The sequence below is a fragment of the Telmatherina bonti genome (assembly GCF_933228915.1).
Source record: "Telmatherina bonti genome assembly, chromosome: 3".
In the NCBI taxonomy this organism is placed as follows: domain Eukaryota; kingdom Metazoa; phylum Chordata; class Actinopteri; order Atheriniformes; family Telmatherinidae; genus Telmatherina; species Telmatherina bonti.
Window position 1 is genome coordinate 1,379,133 of NC_136621.1, and position 14,247 is coordinate 1,393,379.

At 57.4% G+C, this 14,247-nt stretch overlaps 1 protein-coding gene across 2 annotated transcripts in view; it reads right to left on the reverse strand.

Moving 5' to 3' along the window:
• Positions 1-3,884: 3,884 nt before the first annotated feature.
• sec23b (SEC23 homolog B, coat complex II component) overlaps positions 3,885-14,247 on the reverse strand; it is a 47,064-nt gene continuing 36,701 nt past the window's right edge. For both annotated transcript variants that reach the window (XM_079238319.1, XM_079238320.1), the window contains 6 exons: positions 6,878-7,031; positions 6,693-6,770; positions 4,942-5,103; positions 4,786-4,872; positions 4,456-4,677; positions 3,885-4,133 (listed from right to left, as the gene is read on the reverse strand). In XM_079238319.1, coding sequence (XP_079094445.1) covers positions 4,044-4,133; positions 4,456-4,677; positions 4,786-4,872; positions 4,942-5,103; positions 6,693-6,770; positions 6,878-7,031 — 793 coding nt within the window. In that variant the 3' untranslated portion in view covers positions 3,885-4,043. The remainder of the gene's footprint in view (positions 4,134-4,455; positions 4,678-4,785; positions 4,873-4,941; positions 5,104-6,692; positions 6,771-6,877; positions 7,032-14,247) is intronic.

The following is a 14,247-nucleotide window of genomic DNA, read 5'->3' on the forward strand; positions in this document are numbered from 1 at the left end:
CTCACATGTGATAGTGAGAACAACACAAGCATGAAATCAGACAGTAGAGAACGTCATAGGACGGTGTTGGTCAGACTGCTGGAGTCCAGATGGACGCTGGTCTTGACATGTAGAGCTACAGGCTTTTTTTTCCTTCCCACCTCACAATATTACCTGTGTTAAAATACCCTAATATTTGTTGCAAAGAACTGGGCAAAATTCTCCAACTCTTCTGATAAATAAATTAAACTAAGAGCAGAAATGCTGTTTGAACAGCTGAGTCTGCAGCTTAAAGCAGATCAGGACTCTGCAGATCGGACAGAGGTCGGCAGGTCGTTCCACCATCGTGGAACAACAGAGGAAAAGAGTCTGGTGGTGGTTTAGTCCCACGTAGTCATGGTAATGCTAGGCATCTTCCACTGGTAGAGCGTAACCGTGGAGAGGGAGTGCAGCTCTGGATGAAGGAGTGAAGGTAAACAGGAGATGTTTGACTTGTTTTTATAAACCAGAAGCAGAGCTTTGAATCTGATGCGCTGCAACTGGATACCAGTGAAGTGGGATTAGCAGTGGAGGAACATGAACCTGATTTGGCTGGTTGAAGACCAGACGTGCTGCTGGTTCTGGATCATCTGCAGAGGTTTAACCAGCATGCAGGCAGACCTGCCAGTAGGGAACTGCAGTAATCGATGTGTGAGATGACCAGAGCCTGAACCAGAAGCTGAGTCGTGTGTTCTGTCAGGTACGTCTGATTCTCTTGATGTTGTAGAGAGCATATCGGCAGGTACGGGCAACCGAGGCAACATGGACCTCAAAGGTCAGCTGGTCATCCACCATGACACCCAGATTCCAGGCAGCAGGAGTGTGACAGAGTGGAGCTTCACACGTATCTGCGGATGTAAGGAAGGATCGGCTGGACAAACAATGAGCTCTGTCTTGGACAGATGGAGCTGCGCAATTATTGTAATTGTAATTATTCATGTGGAACTTTATTAGTACATCAGCTTCTGTACGACGTATTGTGTGATCTGGCTTTTATAACATGTTGAACTGCTTACTTTCATAAGAGATTTTAGTGATGGACGTTTGTGTTACTTATCTGATGTAAATTTAGAATCCCTGTGTTCCCTGCAAACCCAGCAGGGAACACAGGAACACCAGTATGTTCCCAGTAAATAAACTGGAGTCAGAGACGTCTCAAGTGGACGTTCATTAGAAACAAAGGAATGAACCACCTGCAGCTTCATCCAGGTCTCTGGACCATCTGGACCAGCGTCTCTCTGGACTCGCCAGTTTTCCCAGCAGCTTCTACTCTGTGGGAGTGGGCAGCGGCCCCCCCCTTCCTCCTCCTGTGGACGGCCATGTGCTTTTCCCTCCACTGTGACGTCTGACCGCTTGTTTTTGTGGTCTGATGCCGATGCTCCTCCACCCTCCTGGCGGGGCTGACGTCCGTCCTTGTTGCCAGGCGGGGTAGAAACCAGGCTCCCTACGTACTAACGGCTGCATGAATTCTGTCAGAACGGAAGAAGTTCTGCGAGGAACTCGAGGTTCTGCGCGGAACTCGGGGGTTTGTGGCCTCTGACAGCAGCACAGCGACCCAGAACTCATTTGTGTTTCCGCTGCAACTTCTGCTTAAAGCCGATCAGAATTTGCCTCTTAGCACGTTGTTCTCAGGATTAGGCTTCATAATCCGCCATCCACTGATCCTCGAAATCATACTGTCTGCTGTGAAATCGGCTTGCAGCGGCAGCCCGAGGTGCCGGAGAGCTTTTCTGATTGGGACGGTGTCCTGCTGAGCCTTACATCAGCAGCGCTGCATGAAGAAACACCATTTTCTGGTGTCAGAACCGAGCCCAACATGCAGCAGCGCTGAGACAACGTGGCCGGGTCGCAGAGTCGTGCAGCCATTCCGATCACCTCCAACATCATGCTCAGCGAGCCGACACGGAATATCCGGTCACTTCGGACCTTTAAAACCAGGACGACTCGGTTCTGCAGCTCGCGCCACGGTGTTCTGGCGTGTGGACTCGGTTCTGCGGCTCGCGCCACGGTGTTCTGGCGTGTGGACTCGGTTCTGCGGCTCGCGCCACGGTGTTCTGGCGTGTGGACTCGGTTCTGCGGCTCGCGCCACGGTGTTCTGGCGTGTGGACTCGGTTCTGCGGCTCGCGCCACGGTGTTCTGGCGTGTGGACTCGGTTCTGCGGCTCGCGCCACGGTGTTCTGGCGTGTGGACTCGGTTCTGCGGCTCGCGCCACGGTGTTCTGGCGTGTGGACTCGGTTCTGCGGCTCGCGCCACGGTGTTCTGGCGTGTGGACTCGGTTCTGCGGCTCGCGCCACGGTGTTCTGGCGTGTGGACTCGGTTCTGCGGCTCGCGCCACGGTGTTCTGGCGTGTGGACTCGGTTCTGCGGCTCGCGCCACGGTGTTCTGGCGTGTGGACTCGGTTCTGCGGCTCGCGCCACGGTGTTCTGGCGTGTGGACTCGGTTCTGCGGCTCGCTCCACGGTGTTCTGGCGTGTGGACTCGGTTCTGCGGCTCGCGCCACGGTGTTCTGGCGTGTGGACTCGGTTCTGCGGCTCGCGCCACGGTGTTCTGGCGTGTGGACTCGGTTCTGCGGCTCGCGCCACGGTGTTCTGGCGTGTGGACTCGGTTCTGCGGCTCGCGCCACGGTGTTCTGGCGTGTGGACTCGGTTCTGCGGCTCGCGCCACGGTGTTCTGGCGTGTGGACTCGGTTCTGCGGCTCGCGCCACGGTGTTCTGGCGTGTGGACTCGGTTCTGCGGCTCGCGCCACGGTGTTCTGGCGTGTGGACTCGGTTCTGCGGCTCGCGCCACGGTGTTCTGGCGTGTGGACTCGGTTCTGCGGCTCGCGCCACGGTGTTCTGGCGTGTGGACTCGGTTCTGCGGCTCGCGCCACGGTGTTCTGGCGTGTGGACTCGGTTCTGCGGCTCGCTCCACGGTGTTCTGGCGTGTGGACTCGGTTCTGCGGCTCGCGCCACGGTGTTCTGGCGTGTGGACTCGGTTCTGCGGCTCGCTCCACGGTGTTCTGGCGTGTGGACTCGGTTCTGCGGCTCGCGCCACGGTGTTCTGGCGTGTGGACTCGGTTCTGCGGCTCGCGCCACGGTGTTCTGGCGTGTGGACTCGGTTCTGCGGCTCGCGCCACGGTGTTCTGGCGTGTGGACTCGGTTCTGCGGCTCGCGCCACGGTGTTCTGGCGTGTGGACTCGGTTCTGCGGCTCGCGCCACGGTGTTCTGGCGTGTGGACTCGGTTCTGCGGCTCGCGCCACGGTGTTCTGGCGTGTGGACTCGGTTCTGCGGCTCGCGCCACGGTGTTCTGGCGTGTGGACTCGGTTCTGCGGCTCGCGCCACGGTGTTCTGGCGTGTGGACTCGGTTCTGCAGCTCGCGCCACGGTGTTCTGGCGTGTGGACGGATCCAAAAGGTGTCAGCAGAGAGAAACACTTCCTGTGATGATGGTGTGTAAAACAAGGAGACAACAGCGTTGGTTTCTGACAGGCGTTTATACGTTTACATCCAGACAGGTTCTGAACACCACAGTCAGTCTGAGCAGCTAAACAGCAGATGGTCAACGAGCCCAGATGAGAACGGCGCCGTCCGAACAAACTGCTGCTCAGAGGAAACGGCGGCAGACTCCGCTGATCTGATGGGATTCACTCACAAAGTTCATCCTCAATACTTAGCAAGAGGAATTTTCATGCGGGACTTAATCCTTGTCGGAGTCTTAGTGAAACTGATCAGCAATCCATCATCATCAGTGTTCAGCCGTGCCAGCCCCCCCCTCCCTCCCCGGCAGGCTGAAACACGGCGCCCTCAGCTACAGCAGAGCCAGCGTGTCCATCGGACGCCTCCGGGACAAATCGCTCGGCCTGTCGGAGCCGACACATTAAAACACTCAGACATTTCTTCTGCTTTTAATTCCAGGAACATTCAGAGTTCCGCGGCATCGAAATGTCAGAAATCAAGACAGAATAAAGTTAAAAAAAACAAAGAGAAGAGGGAAAGGAAGACGCTGGGATCTGACGCGGCGCCGGAAGCCTCCGTCGGCAGCGGGAACTTCTACGCAGAGCTGGAAACCGCCAGCTTCTTCAGGTGGTCCATGAAGACCTGCAGACTGACGTCGTCGGTGAGGATGGGCGCTCCGGTTTCCTGCAGTCCCAGGGAACACAAACACAACAACCATGAGAAGATTTACTGTGTTTCCAGATCTTTCCTCATGTGGCTCTGATCTGCACGCATCACTAACCCCCCCCCGTTAATCCCATTTCGGACAGACAGTAACGTGCAGGAAGGTCAAAGGTCAGCTCCTTCTGCTCTTTGGGAATAAAAACATTCTTTTCCACGTCCAGCATGATCCAATCAGGGATTAACGACCTGGATGCAGCGAAAAGGAGCGCTAAGCTGCTAGATCATGTTGGGGTCATCACACCGCGGCGCTGCGGCGGGTTGGCGGCGTGCGCTGAGACTGCACCTGGCCCCACGCGTAGAGGTTGTTGTGCGTCTGCGACGGGTTGACTTTGGAGAGCAGGAAGCGAGCCTGGGAGCCTCCGTGCTCCGTGTCGATGTAGCGCGGCATGGGGAAGCGGGTCTGCAGGATCTCCTGAGCGTCGTCCAGAGGAGCCTGCAGCAGCTGCTTGAAGTTCTCGTACTCCGCCATGTCCTGGTAGCCCGCCTTGCGCCACTGGGCGATGGTCTGAACACAAAAACACAAAAACAGGTTATTTTGTTATGGCTGGAGCTCTGGATAAACCGCCTCATCCGCATGACGGCGTGCCTCCCCCGCCAGGCTCCGCCCCCTCACCTCTCCGTGGTAGATGACCAGCTGGAAGAAGGTGTCCATCAGCAGGATCCGGTCCGGCAGGATGCTGCTGCTGTCCAGGAGAACGGGCTGCGGGAACAAAGCAAACACTCAGAGCTCCGCAGAAGCTTCCAGAAGCAGAAGAGGGGAGAGGCTGACCTCTGGTGGTCCGTAGAAGGAGTACGCGTAGAGGATGGGCTGCACCATGATCAGGGACTGGGTCAGGTCCTGCCGGACGAAGTGGTGCCGGTAGTACGACGACTCGTCCGGGCTGTTGTTGAACACCTGGAGGAACGGGGAGCGCCGCAGGTGGAACATAAACTGCAGGGAGAAGACATGTTTGTTTGTTTCCTTCGCCGCAAACAACTCGTTTGTGGAATGAAGGCCTGAAAAGACAGAGAGAGCCTTCTCTCTGCATAGACTCTCACGTCTGGACTTCCAGAAAACCAAACAGACACAAGTTGTTTACATGTTATTGTGTACAGCCACAGTGATCAATAATGATGATGATGGTAATAATAATAATAACAACAATAATAATAATAATAATAATAATGATAATAATGATGATGGTGATGATAATAATGATAATGATAATAATAATGATAATGATAATGATGATGATAATAATAATAATGATGATAATAATGATAATGATAATAATAATAATGATATAATAATAATGATGATAATAATAATAATAATTATAATAATAATAATAATTATAGTAATGATAATAATGATAATAATGATAATAATAATAATGATGATAATAATAATGATAATAATAATAATAATTATAATAATAATAATAATGATAATTATAATGATAATAATAATAATGATGATAATGATAATGATCATAATAATAATGATAATAATAATAATAATGATGATAATAATAATAATGATAATAATGATAATAATAATAATAATAATGATAATAATAATGATAATAATAATAATGATAATTATAATGATAATAATAATAATAATTATAATAATAATAATGATAATGATAATAATGATAATAATGATGATAATAATAATAATTATAATAATAATAATGATAATTATAATGATAATAATAATAATGATGATAATAATGATAATTATAATGATAATAATTATAATGATAATGATACTAATAATGATAATAATTATAATGATAATAATAATGATAATGATCATAATAATAATAATAATAATGATGATAATAATGATGATAATAATAATAATGATAATAATAATGATGATAATAATAATAATAATGATAATAATAATGATAATAATAATAATGATGATAATAATGATAATTATAATGATAATAATTATAATGATAATGATACTAATAATGATAATAATTATAATGATAATAATGATAATGATCATAATAATAATAATAATAATGATGATAATAATGATGATAATAATAATAATGATAATAATAATGATGATAATAATAATAATAATGATAATAATGATAATAATAATAATAATGATGATAATAATAATGATGATAATAATAATGATAATAATAATAATGATAATAATAATGATAATAATGATAATAATAATAATGATAATAATAATAATGATAATAATAATAATAATGATAATAATAATAATGATAATAATAATGATGATAATAATAATAATAAACAGGTCTGTCAGCAGCAGAGTGGTGCTGCTGGTCTCCTCCTCGTCACATGATGGAGGAGATGCTGCTTGTCTCCGTCATGTAGAGCAGCGTTGAGTTGTCTGGCTGCAGGAAAACCTGCTGACGCTGTTTCATTTCAACTCGCGTCACAAACACGAGGAGGAGAAGAAGAAGAAGAAGAAGAACTGGCAGGGTGAGACGGTGAGGCGTCCCGCTGCCGTCGTGTCTGCAGCAGGCGTGGCGGTGTTACCTGCGGGTACAGTGACAGCGACTCTGACAGTTTGAAGGACGTTGGATCGTCTTTGTTGAACTGGCCGAACTTCTGACACTGAAAACGAAGGAGGAGAAACTTTCTTCAGGCAGAAGAAGAAACATTCCTGCTTCGCTGAAGAACCACGGTTATCTCACAACCCTAAAAAACAGCTGGACACTCACCAGGCGGATCAGCTGCCTGTCAAGCCACCGCAGGACGTCTGGCCCCTCCTCTGACTCCGCCCTGAACACTCCCAGGCGAGCCATCAGCACGGCGGCGGCTTCCTGGTCGAACGACGACTCGATGTGCTGAATCTGAGACTGGGCGTCCGCCCAACTTCAGGAGAAAGGAGGGAGGAGAGAAGGGGAGAGGTGAAGCGTGTGTGGCGGGACGGATCGTGGTCTCAGGCGAATGTCGGGATTCCTTTTCCTTTCAGAGGACGACGGAAACTCGTTTCATCCGCAAATAATTATCATTAAAACCTCGACTTAGTCCTGCTCCGACTGGACGGGAGGCGGACTTAGTCCTGCTCCGACTGGACGGGAGGCGGACTTAGTCCTGCTCCGACTGGACGGGAGGCGGACTTAGTCCTGCTCCGACTGGACGGGAGGCAGACGCGGACTTAGTCCTGCTCCGACTGGACGGGACGCGGACTTAGTCCTGCTCCGACTGGACGGGAGGCGGACTTAGTCCTGCTCCGACTGGACGGGAGGCGGACTTAGTCCTGCTCCGACTGGACGGGAGGCGGACTTAGTCCTGCTCCGACTGGACGGGAGGCGGACTTAGTCCTGCTCCGACTGGACGGGAGGCGGACTTAGTCCTGCTCCGACTGGACGGGAGGCGGACGCAGACTTAGTCCTGCTCGGACTGGACGGGAGGCGGACGCGACTTAGTCCTGCTCGGACTGGACAGGAGGCGGACGCGACTTAGTCCTGCTCCGACTGGACGGGAGGCGGACGCAGACTTAGTCCTGCTCGGACTGGACAGGAGGCGGACGCGACTTAGTCCTGCTCGGACTGGACAGGAGGCGGACGCGACTTAGTCCTGCTCCGACTGGACGGGAGGCGGACGCGGACTTAGTCCTGCTCCGACTGGACGGGAGGCGGACGCGGACTTAGTCCTGCTCCGACTGGACGGGAGGCAGACGCGGACTTAGTCCTGCTCCGACTGGACGGGAGGCGGACTTAGTCCTGCTCCGACTGGACGGGAGGCAGACGCGGACTTAGTCCTGCTCCGACTGGACGGGAGGCGGACTTAGTCCTGCTCCGACTGGACGGGAGGCGGACTTAGTCCTGCTCCGACTGGACGGGAGGCGGACTTAGTCCTGCTCCGACTGGACGGGAGGCGGACTTAGTCCTGCTCCGACTGGACGGGAGGCGGACGCAGACTTAGTCCTGCTCCGACTGGACGGGAGGCGGACTTAGTCCTGCTCCGACTGGACGGGAGGCGGACTTAGTCCTGCTCCGACTGGACGGGAGGCGGACTTAGTCCTGCTCCGACTGGACGGGAGGCGGACTTAGTCCTGCTCCGACTGGACGGGAGGCGGACTTAGTCCTGCTCCGACTGGACGGGAGGCGGACTTAGTCCTGCTCCGACTGGACGGGAGGCGGACGCGGACTTAGTCCTGCTCCGACTGGACGGGAGGCGGACGCGGACTTAGTCCTGCTCCGACTGGACGGGAGGCGGACGCGACTTAGTCCTGCTCCGACTGGACGGGACGCGGACTTAGTCCTGCTCCGACTGGACGGGAGGCGGACTTAGTCCTGCTCCGACTGGACGGGAGGCGGACTTAGTCCTGCTCCGACTGGACGGGAGGCGGACTTAGTCCTGCTCCGACTGGACGGGAGGCGGACGCGGACTTAGTCCTGCTCCGACTGGACGGGAGGCGGACGCGGACTTAGTCCTGCTCCGACTGGACGGGAGGCGGACGCGGACTTAGTCCTGCTCCGACTGGACGGGAGGCGGACTTAGTCCTGCTCCGACTGGACGGGAGGCGGACTTAGTCCTGCTCCGACTGGACGGGAGGCGGACTTAGTCCTGCTCCGACTGGACGGGAGGCGGACGCGGACTTAGTCCTGCTCCGACTGGACGGGAGGCGGACGCGACTTAGTCCTGCTCCGACTGGACGGGACGCGGACTTAGTCCTGCTCCGACTGGACGGGAGGCGGACGCGGACTTAGTCCTGCTCCGACTGGACGGGAGGCGGACGCGACTTAGTCCTGCTCCGACTGGACGGGACGCGGACTTAGTCCTGCTCCGACTGGACGGGAGGCGGACTTAGTCCTGCTCCGACTGGACGGGAGGCGGACTTAGTCCTGCTCCGACTGGACGGGAGGCGGACTTAGTCCTGCTCCGACTGGACGGGAGGCGGACGCGGACTTAGTCCTGCTCCGACTGGACGGGAGGCGGACGCGGACTTAGTCCTGCTCCGACTGGACGGGAGGCGGACGCGGACTTAGTCCTGCTCCGACTGGACGGGAGGCGGACGCGGACTTAGTCCTGCTCCGACTGGACGGGAGGCGGACGCGGACTTAGTCCTGCTCCGACTGGACGGGAGGCGGACGCGGACTTAGTCCTGCTCCGACTGGACGGGAGGCGGACTTAGTCCTGCTCCGACTGGACGGGAGGCGGACGCGGACTTAGTCCTGCTCCGACTGGACGGGAGGCGGACGCGGACTTAGTCCTGCTCCGACTGGACGGGAGGCGGACGCGACTTAGTCCTGCTCCGACTGGACGGGAGGCGGACTTAGTCCTGCTCCGACTGGACGGGAGGCGGACTTAGTCCTGCTCCGACTGGACGGGAGGCGGACTTAGTCCTGCTCCGACTGGACGGGAGGCGGACTTAGTCCTGCTCCGACTGGACGGGAGGCGGACTTAGTCCTGCTCCGACTGGACGGGAGGCGGACTTAGTCCTGCTCCGACTGGACGGGAGGCGGACGCGGACTTAGTCCTGCTCCGACTGGACGGGAGGCGGACTTAGTCCTGCTCCGACTGGACAGGAGGCAGACTTAGTCCTGCTCCGACTGGACGGGAGGCGGACGCGGACTTAGTCCTGCTCCGACTGGACGGGAGGCGGACTTAGTCCTGCTCCGACTGGACAGGAGGCAGACTTAGTCCTGCTCCGACTGGACGGGAGGCAGACGCGGACTTAGTCCTGCTCCGACTGGACGGGAGGCAGACGCGGACTTAGTCCTGCTCCGACTGGACGGGACGCGGACTTAGTCCTGCTCCGACTGGACGGGAGGCGGACTTAGTCCTGCTCCGACTGGACGGGAGGCGGACTTAGTCCTGCTCCGACTGGACGGGAGGCGGACTTAGTCCTGCTCCGACTGGACGGGAGGCGGACTTAGTCCTGCTCCGACTGGACGGGAGGCGGACGCAGACTTAGTCCTGCTCGGACTGGACAGGAGGCGGACGCGACTTAGTCCTGCTCGGACTGGACAGGAGGCGGACGCGACTTAGTCCTGCTCCGACTGGACGGGAGGCGGACGCAGACTTAGTCCTGCTCGGACTGGACAGGAGGCGGACGCGACTTAGTCCTGCTCGGACTGGACAGGAGGCGGACGCGACTTAGTCCTGCTCCGACTGGACGGGAGGCGGACGCGGACTTAGTCCTGCTCCGACTGGACGGGAGGCAGACGCGGACTTAGTCCTGCTCCGACTGGACGGGAGGCGGACTTAGTCCTGCTCCGACTGGACGGGAGGCAGACGCGGACTTAGTCCTGCTCCGACTGGACGGGAGGTGGACTTAGTCCTGCTCCGACTGGACGGGAGGCGGACTTAGTCCTGCTCCGACTGGACGGGAGGCGGACTTAGTCCTGCTCCGACTGGACGGGAGGCGGACTTAGTCCTGCTCCGACTGGACGGGAGGCGGACTTAGTCCTGCTCCGACTGGACGGGAGGCGGACGCAGACTTAGTCCTGCTCCGACTGGACGGGAGGCGGACTTAGTCCTGCTCCGACTGGACGGGAGGCGGACTTAGTCCTGCTCCGACTGGACGGGAGGCGGACTTAGTCCTGCTCCGACTGGACGGGAGGCGGACTTAGTCCTGCTCCGACTGGACGGGAGGCGGACTTAGTCCTGCTCCGACTGGACGGGAGGCGGACTTAGTCCTGCTCCGACTGGACGGGAGGCGGACGCGGACTTAGTCCTGCTCCGACTGGACGGGAGGCGGACGCGGACTTAGTCCTGCTCCGACTGGACGGGAGGCGGACGCGACTTAGTCCTGCTCCGACTGGACGGGACGCGGACTTAGTCCTGCTCCGACTGGACGGGAGGCGGACTTAGTCCTGCTCCGACTGGACGGGAGGCGGACTTAGTCCTGCTCCGACTGGACGGGAGGCGGACGCGGACTTAGTCCTGCTCCGACTGGACGGGAGGCGGACGCGGACTTAGTCCTGCTCCGACTGGACGGGAGGCGGACGCGGACTTAGTCCTGCTCCGACTGGACGGGAGGCGGACTTAGTCCTGCTCCGACTGGACGGGAGGCGGACTTAGTCCTGCTCCGACTGGACGGGAGGCGGACTTAGTCCTGCTCCGACTGGACGGGAGGCGGACGCGGACTTAGTCCTGCTCCGACTGGACGGGAGGCGGACGCGACTTAGTCCTGCTCCGACTGGACGGGACGCGGACTTAGTCCTGCTCCGACTGGACGGGAGGCGGACTTAGTCCTGCTCCGACTGGACGGGAGGCGGACGCGGACTTAGTCCTGCTCCGACTGGACGGGAGGCGGACGCGACTTAGTCCTGCTCCGACTGGACGGGACGCGGACTTAGTCCTGCTCCGACTGGACGGGAGGCGGACTTAGTCCTGCTCCGACTGGACGGGAGGCGGACTTAGTCCTGCTCCGACTGGACGGGAGGCGGACTTAGTCCTGCTCCGACTGGACGGGAGGCGGACGCGGACTTAGTCCTGCTCCGACTGGACGGGAGGCGGACGCGGACTTAGTCCTGCTCCGACTGGACGGGAGGCGGACGCGGACTTAGTCCTGCTCCGACTGGACGGGAGGCGGACGCGGACTTAGTCCTGCTCCGACTGGACGGGAGGCGGACGCGGACTTAGTCCTGCTCCGACTGGACGGGAGGCGGACTTAGTCCTGCTCCGACTGGACGGGAGGCGGACGCGGACTTAGTCCTGCTCCGACTGGACGGGAGGCGGACGCGGACTTAGTCCTGCTCCGACTGGACGGGAGGCGGACGCGACTTAGTCCTGCTCCGACTGGACGGGAGGCGGACTTAGTCCTGCTCCGACTGGACGGGAGGCGGACTTAGTCCTGCTCCGACTGGACGGGAGGCGGACTTAGTCCTGCTCCGACTGGACGGGAGGCGGACTTAGTCCTGCTCCGACTGGACGGGAGGCGGACTTAGTCCTGCTCCGACTGGACGGGAGGCGGACTTAGTCCTGCTCCGACTGGACGGGAGGCGGACTTAGTCCTGCTCCGACTGGACGGGAGGCGGACGCGGACTTAGTCCTGCTCCGACTGGACGGGAGGCGGACTTAGTCCTGCTCCGACTGGACAGGAGGCAGACTTAGTCCTGCTCCGACTGGACGGGAGGCGGACGCGGACTTAGTCCTGCTCCGACTGGACGGGAGGCGGACTTAGTCCTGCTCCGACTGGACAGGAGGCAGACTTAGTCCTGCTCCGACTGGACGGGAGGCAGACGCGGACTTAGTCCTGCTCCGACTGGACGGGAGGCGGACGCGACTTAGTCCTGCTCCGACTGGACGGGAGGCGGACGCGGACTTAGTCCTGCTCCGACTGGACGGGAGGCAGACGCGACTTAGTCCTGCTCCGACTGGACGGGAGGCAGACGCGACTTAGTCCTGCTCCGACTGGACGGGAGGCAGACGCGGACTTAGTCCTGCTCCGACTGGACGGGAGGCAGACGCGGACTTAGTCCTGCTCCGACTGGACGGGAGGCAGACGCGGACTTAGTCCTGCTCCGACTGGACGGGAGGAAGACGCGGACTTAGTCCTGCTCCGACTGGACGGGAGGCAGACGCGGACTTAGTCCTGCTCCGACTGGACGGGAGGCAGACGCGGACTTAGTCCTGCTCCGACTGGACGGGAGGCAGACGCGGACTTAGTCCTGCTCCGACTGGACGGGAGGCAGACGCGACTTAGTCCTGCTCCGACTGGACGGGAGGCAGACGCGGACTTAGTCCTGCTCCGACTGGACGGGAGGCGGACGCGGACTTAGTCCTGCTCCGACTGGACGGGAGGCGGACGCGACTTAGTCCTGCTCCGACTGGACGGGAGGCGGACGCGACTTAGTCCTGCTCCGACTGGACGGGAGGCGGACGCGACTTAGTCCTGCTCCGACTGGACGGGAGGCGGACGCGACTTAGTCCTGCTCCGACTGGACGGGAGGCGGACGCGGACTTAGTCCTGCTCCGACTGGACGGGAGGCGGACGCGACTTAGTCCTGCTCCGACTGGACGGGAGGCGGACGCGACTTAGTCCTGCTCCGACTGGACGGGAGGCAGACGCGGACTTAGTCCTGCTCCGACTGGACGGGAGGCAGACGCGACTTAGTCCTGCTCCGACTGGACGGGAGGCGGACTTAGTCCTGCTCCGACTGGACGGGAGGCAGACGCGGACTTAGTCCTGCTCCGACTGGACGGGAGGCAGACGCGACTTAGTCCTGCTCCGACTGGACGGGAGGCAGACGCGACTTAGTCCTGCTCCGACTGGACGGGAGGCGGACGCGACTTAGTCCTGCTCCGACTGGACGGGAGGCGGACGCGACTTAGTCCTGCTCCGACTGGACGGGAGGCGGACGCGACTTAGTCCTGCTCCGACTGGACGGGAGGCAGACGCGACTTAGTCCTGCTCCGACTGGACGGGAGGCAGACGCGGACTTAGTCCTGCTCCGACTGGACGGGAGGCAGACGCGGACTTAGTCCTGCTCCGACTGGACGGGAGGCAGACGCGACTTAGTCCTGCTCCGACTGGACGGGAGGCAGACGCGGACTTAGTCCTGCTCCGACTGGACGGGAGGCGGACGCGACTTAGTCCTGCTCCGACTGGACGGGAGGCGGACGCGACTTAGTCCTGCTCCGACTGGACGGGAGGCGGACGCGACTTAGTCCTGCTCCGACTGGACGGGAGGCGGACGCGACTTAGTCCTGCTCCGACTGGACGGGAGGCAGACGCGACTTAGTCCTGCTCCGACTGGACGGGAGGCGGACGCGACTTAGTCCTGCTCCGACTGGACGGGAGGCAGACGCGACTTAGTCCTGCTCCGACTGGACGGGAGGCAGACGCGACTTAGTCCTGCTCCGACTGGACGGGAGGCGGACGCGGACTTAGTCCTGCTCCGACTGGACGGGAGGCAGACGCGGACTTAGTCCTGCTCCGACTGGACGGGAGGCAGACGCGGACTTAGTCCTGCTCCGACTGGACGGGAGGCGGACGCGACTTAGTCCTGCTCCGACTGGACGGGAGGCGGACGCGGACTTAGTCCTGCTCCGACTGGACGGGAGGCGGACGCGGACTTAGTCCTGCTCCGACTGGACGGGAGGCGGACGCGGACTTAGTCCTGCTCCGACT